General features: G+C 27.8%; 5 protein-coding genes across 13 annotated transcripts; 2 read left to right on the top strand and 3 right to left on the bottom strand.

Annotated features, from left to right (window-relative positions):
• The first annotated feature begins 281 nt into the window (after positions 1-281).
• Positions 282-1,855, top strand: RpL6 (ribosomal protein L6). Of its 2 annotated transcripts, none has more exons than XM_003700199.3 (4): positions 282-384; positions 836-1,030; positions 1,106-1,379; positions 1,456-1,855. In XM_003700199.3, the coding sequence occupies exons 2-4, from the start codon at positions 836-838 to the stop codon at positions 1,800-1,802; spliced, it is 816 nt and encodes a 271-aa protein (XP_003700247.1). In that variant the 5' UTR covers positions 282-384; the 3' UTR covers positions 1,803-1,855. The 2 variants fall into 2 exon arrangements, with proteins under 2 accessions (XP_003700247.1, XP_012153775.1); XM_012298385.2 differs by lacking the exon at positions 282-384 and adding an exon at positions 694-746.
• Positions 1,856-2,135: 280 nt separating this feature from the next.
• Tpcn1 (two pore segment channel 1) lies at positions 2,136-13,331 on the top strand. Of its 7 annotated transcripts, XR_013038620.1 has the most exons (16): positions 2,526-2,658; positions 2,831-3,048; positions 3,178-3,342; positions 3,413-3,538; positions 4,040-4,347; positions 4,434-4,714; positions 4,776-4,994; positions 5,060-5,176; positions 5,245-5,584; positions 5,657-5,958; positions 6,062-6,168; positions 6,229-6,557; positions 6,640-11,969; positions 12,352-12,428; positions 12,535-12,822; positions 12,892-13,331. XR_013038620.1 is itself a non-coding variant. In XM_012298383.2 (12 exons), exons 1-12 carry the CDS (start codon positions 2,547-2,549, stop codon positions 6,430-6,432), a joined length of 2,499 nt encoding a protein of 832 aa, XP_012153773.1. In that variant the 5' UTR covers positions 2,136-2,546; the 3' UTR covers positions 6,433-6,601. The 7 variants fall into 7 exon arrangements, 1 of the variants encoding a protein (XP_012153773.1); XR_001097511.2 differs by having other exon boundaries at positions 2,519-2,658; positions 2,864-3,048; positions 12,535-13,331; XR_001097510.2 differs by having other exon boundaries at positions 6,229-6,528; positions 12,535-13,331.
• Positions 6,854-8,342, bottom strand: LOC100883761 (mevalonate kinase). The gene is made up of 2 exons (XM_003700195.3): positions 7,458-8,342; positions 6,854-7,372 (listed from the first exon to the last, which is right to left on the bottom strand). The coding sequence occupies exons 1-2, from the start codon at positions 8,340-8,342 to the stop codon at positions 7,112-7,114; spliced, it is 1,146 nt and encodes a 381-aa protein (XP_003700243.2). The 3' UTR covers positions 6,854-7,111.
• On the bottom strand, positions 8,580-10,963 carry LOC100883874 (dolichyl pyrophosphate Man9GlcNAc2 alpha-1,3-glucosyltransferase). Its single transcript, XM_012298384.2, has 3 exons — positions 10,797-10,963; positions 8,709-8,803; positions 8,580-8,618 (listed from the first exon to the last, which is right to left on the bottom strand). The coding sequence occupies exons 1-2, from the start codon at positions 10,961-10,963 to the stop codon at positions 8,794-8,796; spliced, it is 177 nt and encodes a 58-aa protein (XP_012153774.1). The 3' UTR covers positions 8,580-8,618; positions 8,709-8,793.
• LOC100880813 (uncharacterized) lies at positions 12,817-15,818 on the bottom strand. 2 transcript variants are annotated; one of them, XM_012298380.2, is made up of 4 exons: positions 15,686-15,786; positions 14,430-14,558; positions 14,154-14,255; positions 12,817-13,975 (listed from the first exon to the last, which is right to left on the bottom strand). In XM_012298380.2, exons 1-4 carry the CDS (start codon positions 15,713-15,715, stop codon positions 13,649-13,651), a joined length of 588 nt encoding a protein of 195 aa, XP_012153770.1. In that variant the 5' UTR covers positions 15,716-15,786; the 3' UTR covers positions 12,817-13,648. The 2 variants fall into 2 exon arrangements, with proteins under 2 accessions (XP_012153770.1, XP_076389219.1); XM_076533104.1 differs by lacking the exon at positions 14,154-14,255 and having other exon boundaries at positions 15,686-15,818.
• Positions 15,819-16,044: the final 226 nt, after the last annotated feature.

Below are 16,044 nucleotides of genomic sequence, written 5' to 3'. Positions count from 1 at the left end.
CTTGTATTTTTAAATTCAATACTTTCATATTCATTCAACATTTTCAGTTAAAATCCTATTGTATTTAATAAATTTTATCGTTTATTCGAAACAAACAATTTAATAATTTGTAATAAAAAGTAATGTTTATAATTTATCCCTTTACTTTATACATTATTTTTTAGTTGATACCTTCTTATTTATTGATAAAATTATCATAATAACGTTATTAATCTTACAGTATTTTAATCAAAAATATATAGGTAAATATTTTCTGTTTTTAAATGACAATAATTCTCGAATATAATCGATATAAGTGCAACATACATATCGATATATAATCGCTTCAGAGCGCGGCCAATAGGAGGAAGTGGACTAGAGGCTCTTTTAGCCGCACGATTTACGGTAAGGTGGAATGAGATCAACGAGCCTTATATTATCAAAGCAATCTCCCATTATGAAAATAAAATAATTATATTTTTCATTACATTTCATATATTTTACGCATTTGTTTGTAAAGTAGCATGATATTTTTATTGTAACATAATTATTTGTTCAGTTTTCAGAAATTAAATTTTACGAGGTTAATGTTTGACATTTTACCAGTTTTATTAGTAGATATACTACATTTTATTCGATTTTAAATCATAATGCTGTGTAGAATGTTGTGAATTAATTATTTAATTATTTTTTGTCAATAATATAAATTTAAACTTACAGAAACGTGACATAACCTTCATAAAACAAAGTAAATTCTTCATTAGGAGGTTACTTTCAAACACTAATTTAAATAATATAAATATTATTTAATATAATTAGACATATGAATAGTTCTGTATGCTTGTTTATATTTCAGATGGCTGATACAACAGAAGCAAGTGCAAAGTCTCCAGAAAAGACAAATGCTCCTTCTGATAAAAAGGGAGGAAGGAAAGGTCCAATTAGACCAAGAAATTATGATTTAGGAAATGGTGTTTATAGATTTAGTCGTACTCGTATGTACCACAAAAAAGCCATTTATAAATTCATTGGCAAGAAAACTCCAAAAGTTGTATGTTATATATTTTGTTTCTTGTTATTTAGTTTTAAATTTAATTTATATATTTACATGAATGTTTGCTAATAGGTTAAGCCTAAAAAGCCAGTAACTATTGAAAAGCAGATCAGAGGTGACAAAAATGGAGAAACACGTACCGTATTATTGAAGAAAAGGCGTGCAAATTATCCTACTGCAGATCCAGTAACTGTACATCATGCTAAGAAATGTTTCCGTGATCATCGTCGCTATTTAAGATCCTCTTTGAGACCTGGAACAGTTTGTATTTTACTTGCTGGAGCTCATAAAGGAAAAAGGGTTGTTTTCTTGAAACAACTTAAGAGTGGTTTACTCTTAATTACAGGTAAATTGAATTTGTTGATAGTATAAAAATAAATTATTAAAATGAAACTAAATTTAATAAAACTTTTTCAAATTAGGTCCTTTCTTGATCAATGCTTGCCCACTTCGAAGAGTTAGCCAAAACTATGTAATTGCTACATCTACACGTATCAGTCTTTCTGGTTTAAAGATTCCAAAGCATATTAATGATGATTATTTCAAAAGAAAACGTGAAAAACGTGCAAAGAAGGAAGAAGGTGACATTTTCACTAAGAAAAAGGATGAATACAAACCAAGTGATCAAAGAAAAGCTGATCAAAAAGTGGTTGACAAATTTATTATTTCTGCTATTAAGAAAAATAAAGAGAAGAAAATGTTATTTACATATTTGTCAGCAATGTTTGGGTTAAGGAGCAGCCAATACCCACACAGATTAAAGTTCTAATCTTTTTTGATTTGAATTTAAATACATAATAAATACAAAAATAATAAATAAAATTTCTTTTTATTTCCTTCATTATACAATATATATAAACTTATATTTAGTTGTGTAATTGAAATAATATATTTTATTTTCCTATTCTACTTAAACAAAATATCTGCCTATTTGTGTATTTTCTTAGAAGAACATGCGTATTATTTTAATATTTTGCTGTTCTAATGTAAAACATTGTTATTATTGTCATTATATAATGTAAACTTATTTTGCCTTGTTTTAATTGTAAGAAAGATCAACTTTGTAAACTTGAAAATTTTCAAATTCTCAAAATTACAAATCTCTAATGTTCTTCGTTTTAGAAAGATAGAAGTTTAAAAAAGTGATGGAACCTTTTATCTTGCATTACTATAGAACTATACTAAGCCTGCGACTATAGTAGTGTATATACATGTACATTCGAATCAGCTGAACTTATTCTTTACGAATACGCATGCGCCTTATGAATTGGAACGTCAAATGAGAAGATTGAATAACATTACTCGGTATCATCATACTATAATATGTAAAATATCTTCCATCCAAAACTATGCATATATCTTCGCGTATTGTTTGCAGTCTAATCCAGACAGTACTCAACTCCTGAGTAGTGACATCACTGTATTGGATTAGACAACCTGTCGTAAATAAGTGTTTGTTAACACAAATGTGTTGCTTATTGAATACATGTGACATGTGACACGCTGTTCGCAAATGTCTTCTCCTATATCCATTAAACCTGTCGAATATTCCACTAATTATCAACGTTTCAGCGATGATGCCAACATCTCACTTGAACCAGATATTACGCACCGATCATGTCCAAGTGAGCTGAATTTATTTTAATATCAATATTTAGATTTATTTTGCTTCTAAATAATTTATTATGAAGTGTGTCAGTTTTTCTAAATTTCTTATTTTATAACAAACTAAATTACGTATAGATATTTATTTTGATATGCTAGAAATATTTATTTGTTGTGTTATTCTTATTTTAGGATATGGATCTATATTATCATGTTCTTCCACAGAAAATCATATAAACTCTCCTATGGAGAGTACAAGAACACCAGAACAGTTTATCCAAAAATTTGAAACAGACGAGGCAGAGAGAGAAAACATGTCTGAAAATGCAGTTCTTCCATCACATGATTCTCTTTCGGATCATGATTTACATTGGGAAATGAATTATCACGAAGCCGCAATATTTTTAGAGGTATTTCTCTTTAGCAACAGTACTTATCACATTACACATATATATCTATATAACATATCACTTTACATATATAACTGTGAAATATGTACATTAGTATATATTGATAATTGTTTTAATATTATTTCATAGGAAGGCAGGAACAATGAAAAGTTTGACTCTCATCCGAAACATCCAGAAGATTTACCAGCATATCTTTTAGTTCATAACAATTGGTATTATGGATTAGATTTGTTGACCTCTCTCATACTTTTGGCTTTAGCTTTTGTGGAAGAACCAGCTGTACCTTTGTTTGGTGTAAGTTATTTGTAAACAAATAATTTCATTTTAATACATCAGTCTTTAATTTATGTATACCTTGTTTTAGATGCCAGTTTGGGCACATGGATCAATAGAACTTTTTGCTTTAATAATCATAGGCATAGAATTAGCTTTAAAATTAAGATGGATTGGTTGGTTAACAATGTTGAAACATAAACGAACAATGTTGAAGGTAAAAAATAATTTTCTTGCTACAAATAATTTCATGGTTCATGTCATAGAAATTTGTTTTTACATAGCTCCTATATATCCATATTTTTATGTCTTGTAATTGCCAATAGACAAAATTTTATTATGCATCTGTAATTTATCTATTTACAATTCTCTTTGACATTATTATGAGTCTGGCTGAGGATAACATATAATATAATGGTTGTCTTTCATAATACTAATAAAAAAAAAGGATGAGAATATTAATGAGAAGATAAGAAACCTCACAACTGCAAGCAATGTTAGATTACATTTTTAATAAAAGAGAACGTGATAATTGTATTATTTGTTTTTCTTTGGTGTATTATGTATGCTAACATAAAACACACTTATTTAATTTATAAAGTAAGACTGTCAATGACTTATTATTATTATTTATGCTATGCATTCATTCATATTCATATCTATTATACAATGGCTTAAAAGTATTAAATATTGGAAATTTTTCCTTTTCTTTTTACAGTGTGTTACATTAGTCATCATGTTTATAGAAGCTATGGCAGTTTTAGTGCGGCAGTCATCGCATTTTCGTGTAACACGTGCACTAAGGCCTATATTTTTGGTAGACACAAAATGCTTTGGAGGAGTAAGAAGATTTATAAGACAAATACTTTTAACGTTACCACCGATTTTAGATATGTTAGGACTACTTTTATTTTTCATAACACTTTACACTGTATTGGGTTATTACATGTTCAGTGAAATGAACAGAAATTTTTCTACGCTGCAAGACAGTTTTGTTAGTCTCTTTGTTCTACTCACTACTGCTAAGTAGGTATTATTGATTGCTAAGAAATTTGTGTAGTTTAAAACAATCTATATCTAAAGTAAATATTTTACTGTTTTAAAACTTTCAGTTTTCCAGATGTAATGATGCCGTCATATTCAAAAAACAAGTGGTATGCAATATATTTTGTATCTTACTTATCCACAATGTTATATGTGATGATGAATTTAATGTTGGCAGTAGTTAATGAAACGTTTACAGCAGCTGAGCGTGATAAATTTAAAAAATTGTATTTACATAAAAGAAAAGCGTGTCAGCATGCTTTTAAGTTATTAGTTTCTAAACAGAATCCAGACAAAATGCGATTTCGTCAATTTGAAGGATTAATGCGATATTATGCTCCGAACAAAAGTATGTTATATTTATGTAAAAGTACATCAGTGGTTTTAATAAATGAATAAGCTTTTTATAGGTATAAGAGATATTGTATTAATGTTTCGACATTTGAATACTTCTGGAAGTGGATCCTTAAGTGCTGAAGAATTTTTAAATATTTATGATACTATAATGCTTCAATGGGAACCACAATACTCTGCTGTGCCTTGGTATCACAGTAGATCACAACCATTACAAATTTTATGTACTGGAGCTCATGCTGCTATTAGATGGACATATTTTGAAGTTTTAATGTGTAAGTTCCAAAAACACGAGTGCATTTGTTTAAAAATAATCTTGAATGTATCATGAATTATTTAGATGTAACAATTGCTGCAAATGGTATTGCTATGATAATACGGATATTAGAGCCAAATGACAATGTACATGGTACTCTTCTATTTGCTGCATCTTGGGATACTTTCCTTTTTGGAGGAAGTAAGTAATTAATACTTATGATAACATTGTGTAACGCTAAAATATTTTAATATTATTTTTTATTACAGTATTTGTTACTGAAGCATTAATAAAAGTCTTAGGTCTTGGAACAAGGCGATACCTTAGTTCTGGATGGAATCTTTTTGATTTGGGCACGTCAATAATGACACTTGTTGCAGCTTGTATTTTATGTTTATTTCCTACAGCAACATTCTTCGTGTTATTCAGACCACTTAGACTGTTAAGATTATTTAAAATGAAGAAAAGATATAGAGATGTGTTTGGTACCCTGGTTATTTTAACTCCTTTAATGTCTTCTACTGCAGTAGTTATGCTTGTTTTATATTACTTCTTTGCAATTATTGGAATGGAATTATTCGCCGGATATAATATGCGAAATTGTTGCAAGTAAGAACAAACAGAATATTTTTGTGAATTTTAGATTTAAGATGTACATTATATAATAGAACTGTTTGACAGAAATACAACAGTTGAAGATTTTTATAAATATTCTGTCAATGAAAGCACTACGCTAGGATATTATTATCTTAATACTTTTGACAATCTCATAGCCAGTGGTATGACTCTTTTTGAGTTAACAGTTGTTAATAACTGGTTTATTTTAATGAATGCATATGCATTTACTGTTGGCATGTACACAAGAATATATTTTATGATATTTTATCTGGTGACAATGATTGTGTTAACAATCGTGGTATCTAGTTTTTTGGAAGCATTTCGATTTAGGATACATTATAAGAAGTCAACATCTAAGCGCGATGGTGATTATACTTTAATATTTCATTATAATAATCATGAACTTATGACATATATGTCTGAATTAAGGTATAAAAATATTTATATTTTTCTTTTTTTGTTTTACAGAAGAAAAAATGCTTCATGAAGAAGTAGAATTGAAATGGGATGAATTACAATGTATGATAGAAGATTTTCAAATTCTAGAAAAATTGCGGCCTTTACTCATAGTTGGTGTAAGTTTATACAACAGCTTAAAGTATATTTATTATTTTATAATTATGAAAATGTTACAGGGGACAACTATTTTTATTGGTTCACGGCCTCGAACACGAGAAGTATTGCAAAGAAAAATGTATACAAATGAAATAAACGAATGGATTGCAGAAGCAATACAAACAGAAAGACAGTGTTTATTAAATACTCATAACCCGGATGCAGATTGTACAGATGACATAATTTCTGAATCAAATCATCTAGGAATGACAGAAAATTTGTGACACATACATCGCAATGTATCTAATGTTGTATAGTTATAATAATAAATTAAATGTATTTAACAGTTGTATATCTATACAACATGCTGGATTAAGAAGGTTGTAACCTAAACCAAGTAGTACAACAAGTAAAATTTTTACTAAATTTATGAAATAAATGTGCAGCAATATATTTAATGAAATATGAAAAATAAAACCTTTCTATTTCAGATTATATGGTGATTCCAGAATACGAATGATTATTACCTCAGGTACAAAATATAATTTTCCTATTTTTTCAGGAGGGAATGAATATGCAGTAGCATTATCAGTTTAAAATAATTATACAGAATTTTCCCTTCAGAGCGTTGTATTTTTTATTTTTCTTTTTTTTTTTTATAAATATAACAGTGTCTTATACAAAATTGGTAATTTTAGATGTTCATTTTGCATATAATTCAGATATTTTTATTTTCTGTATTATTTAATAGTATACAATGTTTTTAGTTTTCCGTTTTACGATTGCATTTAATATTTGAAATTAAAATAATTAAATAGTAAATGCTATATGTATGTATAATGTTAATAAACAACTTACATTCAATAAAATCCCAAATGTTTTTAAAGAGCGATACTATTAACATTGTGAATAATTATGAACAGAATATACATTATATTAAAACAGAAGCAAATTTATAAAATACTATTTATGAATTTGGACTCCTGGAACCCCTAAGGTTGTCAATGTAACAGTAAATCCGTCAGCTATTAATTTTCTTGAAATACTAGAAATTGTTTCTGGCTGAGTATCTGGTAATAATAAAATATATGCATGTCCACCACCACCAGCACCAGTAAGTTTAGCTGCTAAAGCATAATTTTGTGCTTCTGCACAAATTCTATCTAAAGAGGGATGTGAAACTTGACACGTGGCTAATAATCCTTGATTCATGTTAATAAGTGTCTGTAATAATATGATAAACAGTTAAAAATGTAATAATCAGTTTTTACAACTAATAATAATATTTTAAAACCTAATAAGTACTCACCATTAGTTGTCTATATCCTTCAAAATGAGATTCATTATCAGTAGCTGAGAAATGTTTAAGTTTCTGTATAATTTGAATTGCTTCTTTTGAAATATTGTCAATGGATTCCATAATAAGATCAATAATAACAGGATATTTATGTTTCAGTTCTAAAAATCTTTCAGCCAATGTTTTTGTGCTTCTATTAACCCTTGTGTCTACTAATAAAATTTTCATGGCTTGTACATTATTTATCGGTCTCATACAGTGATTCTTTTTAAATTCAATCATTGATCCATAAGTACATATGGAATTATCTATTCCAGATGGAGTGCCATGCATAATTCGCTCACAATTTAAAGCATATTTCGAAATCATTTCTAAATCAGACATATCAAGTTCTTTGCAAATATTTTTCTTTAAATACGACCAATATAAGAAACAAGCAGCAAGACAAACTGCGAATGAAGCAGAACTGCCAAGTCCAGAACCAATTGCAAATTCATTATTTAATTGAATTTGAAAAGGCTTTATATTTATTCCTTCTTTACACGTAATATAAATAAGAAGATAGAAAAATCCTTCTAAACTTAATTTTTGTTGCAGATTTGTATAACCGATATTGCAAACAAATTCTTTTATTTTATTATAAAATATCTCATAATTCTCTATAAAATCTATGCTATTAGTAACAAAGAAATTCTGTATTTGTTGAAGAGGTACACTAATAAATAAATTTACTTTAGGAAAATATATTTTGATAACTTGTTCTGCTTCAGGTAACTCAGTGAAATCTATTGTTGTATGTAAAGCTATACTAGCTGCAACAGCTGTTTTTCCATATACTACAGCATGTTCTCCAAACAAAATAACTTTTCCTGGGGCAGATACTTTGAAATGAATCATATTTAATCCTTTTGCTTCTATTTATATGGCTGTTAATAACAAAATTGATTTTGTATTAATGTAAGTAAAATAATTATTGACAATTTTTCATTTTTTAAACAGTCATGATTCATAATATAATAATATTATACCTTTTATAACAGGACATTAATATTTTGCTTTACAGATTATAAAATGCATTAGCTTTTTTGTTTTTCCCACTGTTCAGGAGTCAATGTCTTTTGTGAAAATGCATGTATTGTTTTAAGTTCTTCTTCTAAGATTTCATTCACTAATCTACAAAGTCAGTAAATAAAATTTACAAATATAATAAAATATTTATACGTAAAATATATATTTATATCTAAAAATATAAAAACGTAATACCTATGACGTTGCAATAAGGGTTTTCCATTAAACACTTCAGAAACAATCACTACAGAAAATTTAGCACCACAACCATCAGATTGATCTACCACTTCCTGTAACATTTAAAAAATATAAAAGTTATTTATTACGTATTCTCACATATTAAAAGTTATAACACAGATAATATTACTTAAGGTCAATAAAATTTCATTATCCTTTTATAAAGTTTTATGCAATTTATAAAACTGTTTACTTAGAAAGAGTTGATTCTTTGCTGATCTATGAATTTTGTATTCTATTATTATGACAGCAACACGTTTGGATGTACCGCCATAAAGAGTTCAACATGTATGCATAATTTTGTTGTTATGCTAATTTGGTAAAGTAATATTTAATAGTAGAGCAAAGTTCAGTTCTCTATAGAGGATTACATAATTAAAAAAAAATGTATTTATCTAATATTTATTAGAGATAAAACCAATAGTAACATAATGTAAAATACATTTTATTATTTAGTTAAATTGGAAATATATAAAATAAACTTAGTCATCAATTTATATGACACAATAGTGTTTTATTACTGTTATATCAATTTTAAGTTTTTTACAATATGGTATTAATGTATTAGATTAATTTACTTTATAATGTTTTTTTGATATAACTAATTGTTTATAATTAAAGTATAAATAAAACATAATAAAATGTGCACAAGAATATATGGAAACTAACAACGCAAATAAATCTGGGTATTTACTTGGTGGTTTTAAAAATCCACTGACAATAGATAATATTATAATGCCAAAAATTGAGGTGTAAAACAATGTTATTTTCCAAGAATATAAATCATAACCTAATAAACCATTTTTAAAGTAATGTAGTATATTCCTTTGTAGCTTTATAAAAACTGATTCATATTTGCTTTTCTTACGTTTTGTTTTAATTTGCTCTTGATTAGTTATATATGTATCAGTTTTTAAATCAGTTCTATTAGATGATTTAATACTGTTAAACATATTGGGATATCCCCAAAAAACTGAAAAGAAATAAAAAGTCAATGTAGCACAGTATGCTAAATACAAATCATCTTTTATAAATAAGGGTAACATGCTAAAATGTGAAATTATTAAAAACCAGAAACAAGAGAGTGGATCATGCTGAAAATATAATAGAACTGGAACAGCAACAAGCAGGATGGTTTTCTCATGAACTTGAAATGAAAAAAGAAAGAATGCTAATGCACAATTAATAAGGGAAATTATAAATTTTTCTTTCATAGGTTTTAGATATAGATCTATACAACTTGGTAAAACTGCAAGTACTGTTACAATTAAACAAAATTTAGCTAGTTCTTGATTTGTAAAGGCATTATGCAGTTTGTAAAGAATATTTATAGCACACCAAACATTAGCAACTTTATCTTCAAATATACCTCTGGAAACTGGGAACAAACGAAATACAACACTTTTAAATGTTTCCAAATTCTTAAGAAAAGGTAACCATATAATGAAAAATGTTCCAATCACTGTGAATGATATCCATAATAACATTTTGAAGTTGGATACTCTAATTTTTTGTTTCATGGGTAAATGCTTCCCAAGTATATAGAAAAAAATTGGTAGTGCATGATAAAGTTCCATCTGTTTGTAATTCAATGCTGTTACAAATAAAATTGACCCAATAATAAATGAATTTTGAAGTATAATTGTAACAGCTCCAATAAATAAACCTAACGATACACAGTTATATTGGAAATGCCCATTATCTATTAGTATCAAGCCTGGATAAATTAACATTGTTAGAAGAATAATATGTTGCTTTGTGAAACCAAATATATTCGATTCCCTCTTCTCAAAGCCTTTTGATATTTTATTAGTTACTACATAATATATCATTGATGGAATATAAATGAGAATGTCCATACAAAACACGCTAAGTCTCATAAAATATTTGTGATCTTCAGATGAGAAACCTCTTGATTCATGTAATTTTACATATGAAGAATTAATCATATTAGCTATGTAGCCTAAGACAAAACTATGATAAGCTGTTAAAGGGGGATAATCTAATCCCCAATATAACAAGTCATTGTCAGTTGTATTCCTGTACCATTTTTCAGTTGGAAGATTTAATGTTATTTCTTGCCAATGCCGCTGTGCTTCATAGTCTCCAAACATTGGAGGTTTGTCTTGACCACTATATGAATGATACGTAACGCACCATCTTAACAGCAGGGCAAGAAGAGAAATTAATACAATTTGCATATTCTCTTGCATTTTTTATCATGCGTGATGACAATCTTCGATAACTTATGTTTCAAATATATCCTCAATTGCAATTAATAAAACTATTTTAAAAACAACGTTTAGTTACCTAGGTTTTTGATGGAAAATTTAAGGTTAAAATACAGATAGGTAAAAAATTATAACAGATAAAATAAAACATGTAAAATACGTACCACGTGAGAAGCATTTAATTTCTCAATTAATTTATTTTTAATGTGACTTTCAGTATATGGCATATTTAATTGTTAACTTTTATATCTTGACTTTCAATTCCGTTATTTCTTTAAATATGTAAGTATGTTACACAGAGAGAATATTAACGTTTCGCGCAGCTCGAATGAGCTTTGAAAACCTTTCCACCAATTACGTTGAATCTTTCATGACAATTTATGAATTACTTTCCACGTTATCGCTGATATATACATATACAGTGCGCAAATATGTATGAATGAAGAAAAGAAACAATAATGTAGAGGATACTAAACAAAGGATCACTAGGTGTATACTTCAATCTCCAGTTCATTAACGGGCGCATGCCCGTTATTTTTGATTACAAAGCGTACTAAACCAAAGCTAGCATGTGCAAAATGAACGAAAATTCGTCACTTGACGATAACATTCTTTCATGAATTCGATTATTAATACTTATCTGTTATTATTTGTAAAAAATTAGTATATATAAATATATTATTTAAAATTATAGGAATTATAGATACAGGAAGATAAAATGTTCGATTTTTATAATTTAAATAGTTTTTCCATTTATCTTTTACGTCAAAGATGAACTTGACATTTGAATTCGATATTATAATTGATCAAGTATTCGCAATCGATTTCCAAATTTCGATTAATCGAATTATTTAAATGTTTTTAAAATTAAATTTGTTATTTTGATGCGCTTTTGTTGGTCCTTTACGTTTGAAGATAATTTAGTTAGCGTTACCTGTAAATGCGGACGTGAAACTTCTCCATAAGGCGCTTCTTTTTTTATATAAAAGTAAGTTCAAAGTTTACATACGCAATCATTTACATACACAGTATTTAGTATTTATTACGAGAGAGTAAGATGGCGCCGGAGTGAGTGCACGTGTTTTTTTGTTTAGTTAGTAAAGCTGTTTAGTTATTAGTTTGAATATTTTTAATTTGTGAAGGGGATATATTAAAATCAAGGAAGTAGAAAGCAGTTAAAAGCAGTAGTTTATGAAAATTAAGAACTCCCTCGTATAAGGAAAGGAAAGGTGCTGTGATTGTATTAAGCGGATATATATTTGTATATCTTATATTTATAGTTATAGTTTTTGTATGGATACATTTTATAAAAGCGTTTTTTGTTATATTTTTATATTCTGATATTTTTGTAATAATGATATATATAATAGTTCCTAAGAGTGGCAATGAGTACAAATGTATGGAGAGTGTGAATCTGGTAGGAGCAGCGTTGGCCAGTATTGAGCAGGTATTGATAACAATTGTAATTATATTTTAAAAATAAGTTTATTTTCTCTATATTCTAAGAGTACAATAAATACTGTTTACTATATTATTTTATTTATTGTTTACAGAGAAAGCAATATGGCCAGTTGTAAAAAAAAAAGATGAAATAGAAAAAATGTGTAAGGAAGCCTTTCCTGATTTTACTGAAGATGAGCTGCTCAAGATATGTGTATGTAAAACTATGGAAGAATTGTTAAAGAGATTTAGTAAGATAGTAAAATATCCAGCAGCAACAAAATCACAAAGGTTTTATGCTGGTTAAATAAAAACACTTAGTCACTATCGCTGTTTGCAAACAGTCAAATTATCTTCGACTGTAAAGGGTTAATAGAAGAAAATAGAAGAACAAGTGATATGTAACTATTTTTTTAATAAATGGTATTGTACAACACGGCACAATAGTATTGTCTAATACCTGATTGCAGGTACAACAACGATTATTATTATTATCATTAAAGCAACATTGAATTATGTAGAGCCTTATTAATTTGTTATATGGTTTGTTCCTATTAAGGCAGATATGAGAATTATTACCTTGGAAGTACTTGTTCTAGGAATTAGTGATTTGTAATCATTATATGTATGTAATGTGTATCTATAAGAAAATGGCAAGAAGGGGAAAATAGGCCAAGGGGATTACTTTTTTCCATCACTCATTCCCACACATTGTTGTGTGATCTTATTTATTGCATGATGCTTTTGGTTAATGCACATTATTTTTTTTTACTGCATTCAGTCTGCAGAAATAATTGATCTGCATTTCTTTGCATTGCCATCTTTTTACAAATGCACTATATTTGCATCGCCAATAAATGAAGTATTTTGATAATTAATTTTCATGTTAAAATAAATGAATTGTTTCAAAGATTGCATTTCTTATTTCAATACTAACGAAAACTATAACTAATGGAAAATGATGAATTAATAATGTAAGTTGTGATTGATAGTGATCATGTTTATAATAAACAACCTCAGTACTTCAATATTGTACAGTTTGTCCAAGTTCTATTGCACTAATGCCTATAAGGAAGATCAATTTTCATTTAACGTCAGTGCTAAATAACAAAGACAATTCAACTTATAACAATATTATAAAATATTATTTGTCCATGATCAATCCATGATCCAGTTATGCATTTGCATTTCAAAATTTCAAAAAAGTACTATCTTTTATGTCAGTAATTACTTTAAAAATTTTTTCATTTGTTTTGTTTGATGTTGCATACTGTACTGAGCATTTTCAGCTTTTGTAATAAGAGAATCCAGCTTATCCAAATGAGATCCCATTTTTTCATTGATATCAATCTTTTTTGGTACTGTTGTATTAGTTTCTGTTTTATCCATTTTATTATTTCCTAGTTCTACTGTCAGATTTTCTTCATCCATAGATGTTTCAGCATGAACATTTTTTATTTCATTGTCTTTTTGCTCAATGTGTTTATGATCCGGTGTATTGTTTCGAGAACCCACTTTTACCTTCAATAAAGTACTTAAACTGCCGCACACATTCTGTAAAATACTTTTCTTCTATAAACTAATACTTTAAATTATTGTACAATAAAATATATTTCATTTAATAATGATTCTTAATGTATATATTTATATTTTATAGAAGTTATAGCGAAACAAAATAAATAGCAAATGTGGAAGCAATGATATTTAAAAGAGTCATCAACAGTTGTGCAACCTTAAATCTATTAATTTTTTTCTGCGTTGCATTGAGAATACTGTTTAATTCATCTAGTCCACCTCCGATTCGTTGAGCAGCTTCGTCTGAAGAATCCAAGTTCTATAAAGTATACCAGGATTTCTGTCCTCATATTTTTTAAGTTATCATTAAAATATTAACAATACTTTTTTTTGAGATAATTTGCAAGGTCTAATTGGCATAATTTGTAAGAAAATATAAAAAACTATTTTTTGCTACATATACGTTTATGTTTTGGGATAATAGTATAATTACTTGAATCACTTCGTCGTCGTCATTATCATTAACATGACTATTCGTTTCTGCTTGAGTTTCTTTCCACTCCTCCTCACTTGGAATCGGTAATCCTAGTAATTCTGCCCTCTCGCACGCGTGAATATAAGCCTGAGACATTTTATTAAAGATTAACTAGTTTATAATAAACGACAATGTACAACAACAAAATCTATATCTATTTTATCTTTTTCCGTTTTAAAGATGTTACTAATAATTAAATAGTAAGACCACTAAACATTTGAGAATCCATGTTCACACCAGTTCGGACAAATTGTGCGCACACTCCGATAAAAAATAAAATTGAAACCAATTGATAACGAAATATTGCAACTAGAACGTTTTAATAAATAAAATTATTATTTCCGAAGGGAAGTGTAAAAAGTGATGATTGTATTTCACAATTACTTTTCTTTATTTTCATATTTTACTTTCAAATGTTTTATTATTCAACTATTTCATGATTTCGCTATTTTGCTAGTTTATTATACTACAATTATATTTTATAGATATTATTTTTATTTTATTGTACTGTACAGATGTATAACTGGTCAGTTCAAATTAATTGATTAATTGAATATCAATACTTCTATTATATACTACTACCAAAGAGTAGGTTATAAAGAGCAATCATTTCGGTATATTCTTTTCTTTTTCAACTTGTCAACGGCGTAAAATTGTTAAAAGACAACATTAGTAATATATAGAAAACTTATTACAAATATATTCCAAATTATTAGAGATTGAAATGGAAGTAGATTTGCTCGATTTAAATTTCCCACACGTTTGTACAACCAATTTAAAGAGATAACGTTTTCATACATACATACAATTACTACTTTACCATTCTTATTAGTTTACTTGTTTAATACTAACAATAAAATTTCAAAAGTTCCATTGCTAAACGATAAAGTGCTATCTGTTTATTAAATAAAAACTTAATGACAAATTAATTTTGCAATAGTTATGATATGAACGATCTGAGAATGTAATCAGAATGTTGCACGTGTTTTCATATTACTTCTCACGTGAAAGCTTACACGTGCAAATAGTAATTGCATTTCATCATTACAGGCAATTGTATTTTGTTTATGTATGTGTACGAATCATTCGTTGCTCGTTAGACGATGTTCCTTTTTTACTGTTATTTACTGCCACGTGGAATTCTCTGTATAGGGGAAGGATTTGTGAAGCAGAAAATTGAGATGAATTATGAGTATAATGATAAGTGGACGCACGTGTGTGTAATCTAAAATAAAGTCCTTCATATTCAGATGTTTTTCCGCTGTCAGTATGTTATTGTAGTTATACTAATTTACTATTATTTATACATTTTATTATCAATTTTAAACTATCCTCAAAATGTAGAAGCAATTTTACTGAAAATATGTTAGCAGCAGTTTATGGCAACTATTATATAAAGTGTAAACGTTGAACACTGTTGAAAAAACCGCTAAAGGGATTTTGCGGTACCATCTAACTGTGAAATGTTCTAACTGTATTAGTGGAAAGTCGGTCGATAATCCGGCGAGATCTCGGTAGATAAATATGCAAAATTTCCGTAACTAATCATTTTCATTCAGTAACTAACTGCTAG

This window comes from Megachile rotundata, chromosome 6, assembly GCF_050947335.1.
Source record: "Megachile rotundata isolate GNS110a chromosome 6, iyMegRotu1, whole genome shotgun sequence".
NCBI lineage: Eukaryota > Metazoa > Arthropoda > Insecta > Hymenoptera > Megachilidae > Megachile > Megachile rotundata.
This window is presented reverse-complemented; position numbering and strand designations above follow the sequence as displayed.

Coding starts and splice junctions, on each gene's coding strand:
- LOC100883761 (XM_003700195.3), bottom strand. CDS start 8,342: ATGATTCATTTCAAAGTATCTGCCCCAGGAAAAGTTATTTTGTTTGGA. Junction 7,373..7,457: donor AAGGATATAGACAACTAATG/GTGAGTACTTAT, acceptor ATATTATTACAG/ACACTTATTAACATGAATCA.
- Tpcn1 (XM_012298383.2), top strand. CDS start 2,547: ATGTCTTCTCCTATATCCATTAAACCTGTCGAATATTCCACTAATTAT. Junction 5,585..5,656: donor AATATGCGAAATTGTTGCAA/GTAAGAACAAAC, acceptor ACTGTTTGACAG/AAATACAACAGTTGAAGATT. Junction 5,959..6,061: donor GTCAACATCTAAGCGCGATG/GTGATTATACTT, acceptor TTTGTTTTACAG/AAGAAAAAATGCTTCATGAA.
- RpL6 (XM_003700199.3), top strand. CDS start 836: ATGGCTGATACAACAGAAGCAAGTGCAAAGTCTCCAGAAAAGACAAAT. Junction 1,031..1,105: donor GCAAGAAAACTCCAAAAGTT/GTATGTTATATA, acceptor GTTTGCTAATAG/GTTAAGCCTAAAAAGCCAGT. Junction 1,380..1,455: donor TGGTTTACTCTTAATTACAG/GTAAATTGAATT, acceptor TTTTCAAATTAG/GTCCTTTCTTGATCAATGCT.
- LOC100880813 (XM_012298380.2), bottom strand. CDS start 15,715: ATGAAGGACTTTATTTTAGATTACACACAC. Junction 14,559..15,685: donor TTATTTTAGATTACACACAC/GTGCGTCCACTT, acceptor AAAATGTCTCAG/GCTTATATTCACGCGTGCGA. Junction 14,256..14,429: donor ACGACGACGAAGTGATTCAA/GTAATTATACTA, acceptor TATACTTTATAG/AACTTGGATTCTTCAGACGA.
- LOC100883874 (XM_012298384.2), bottom strand. CDS start 10,963: ATGCAAGAGAATATGCAAATTGTATTAATTTCTCTTCTTGCCCTGCTG.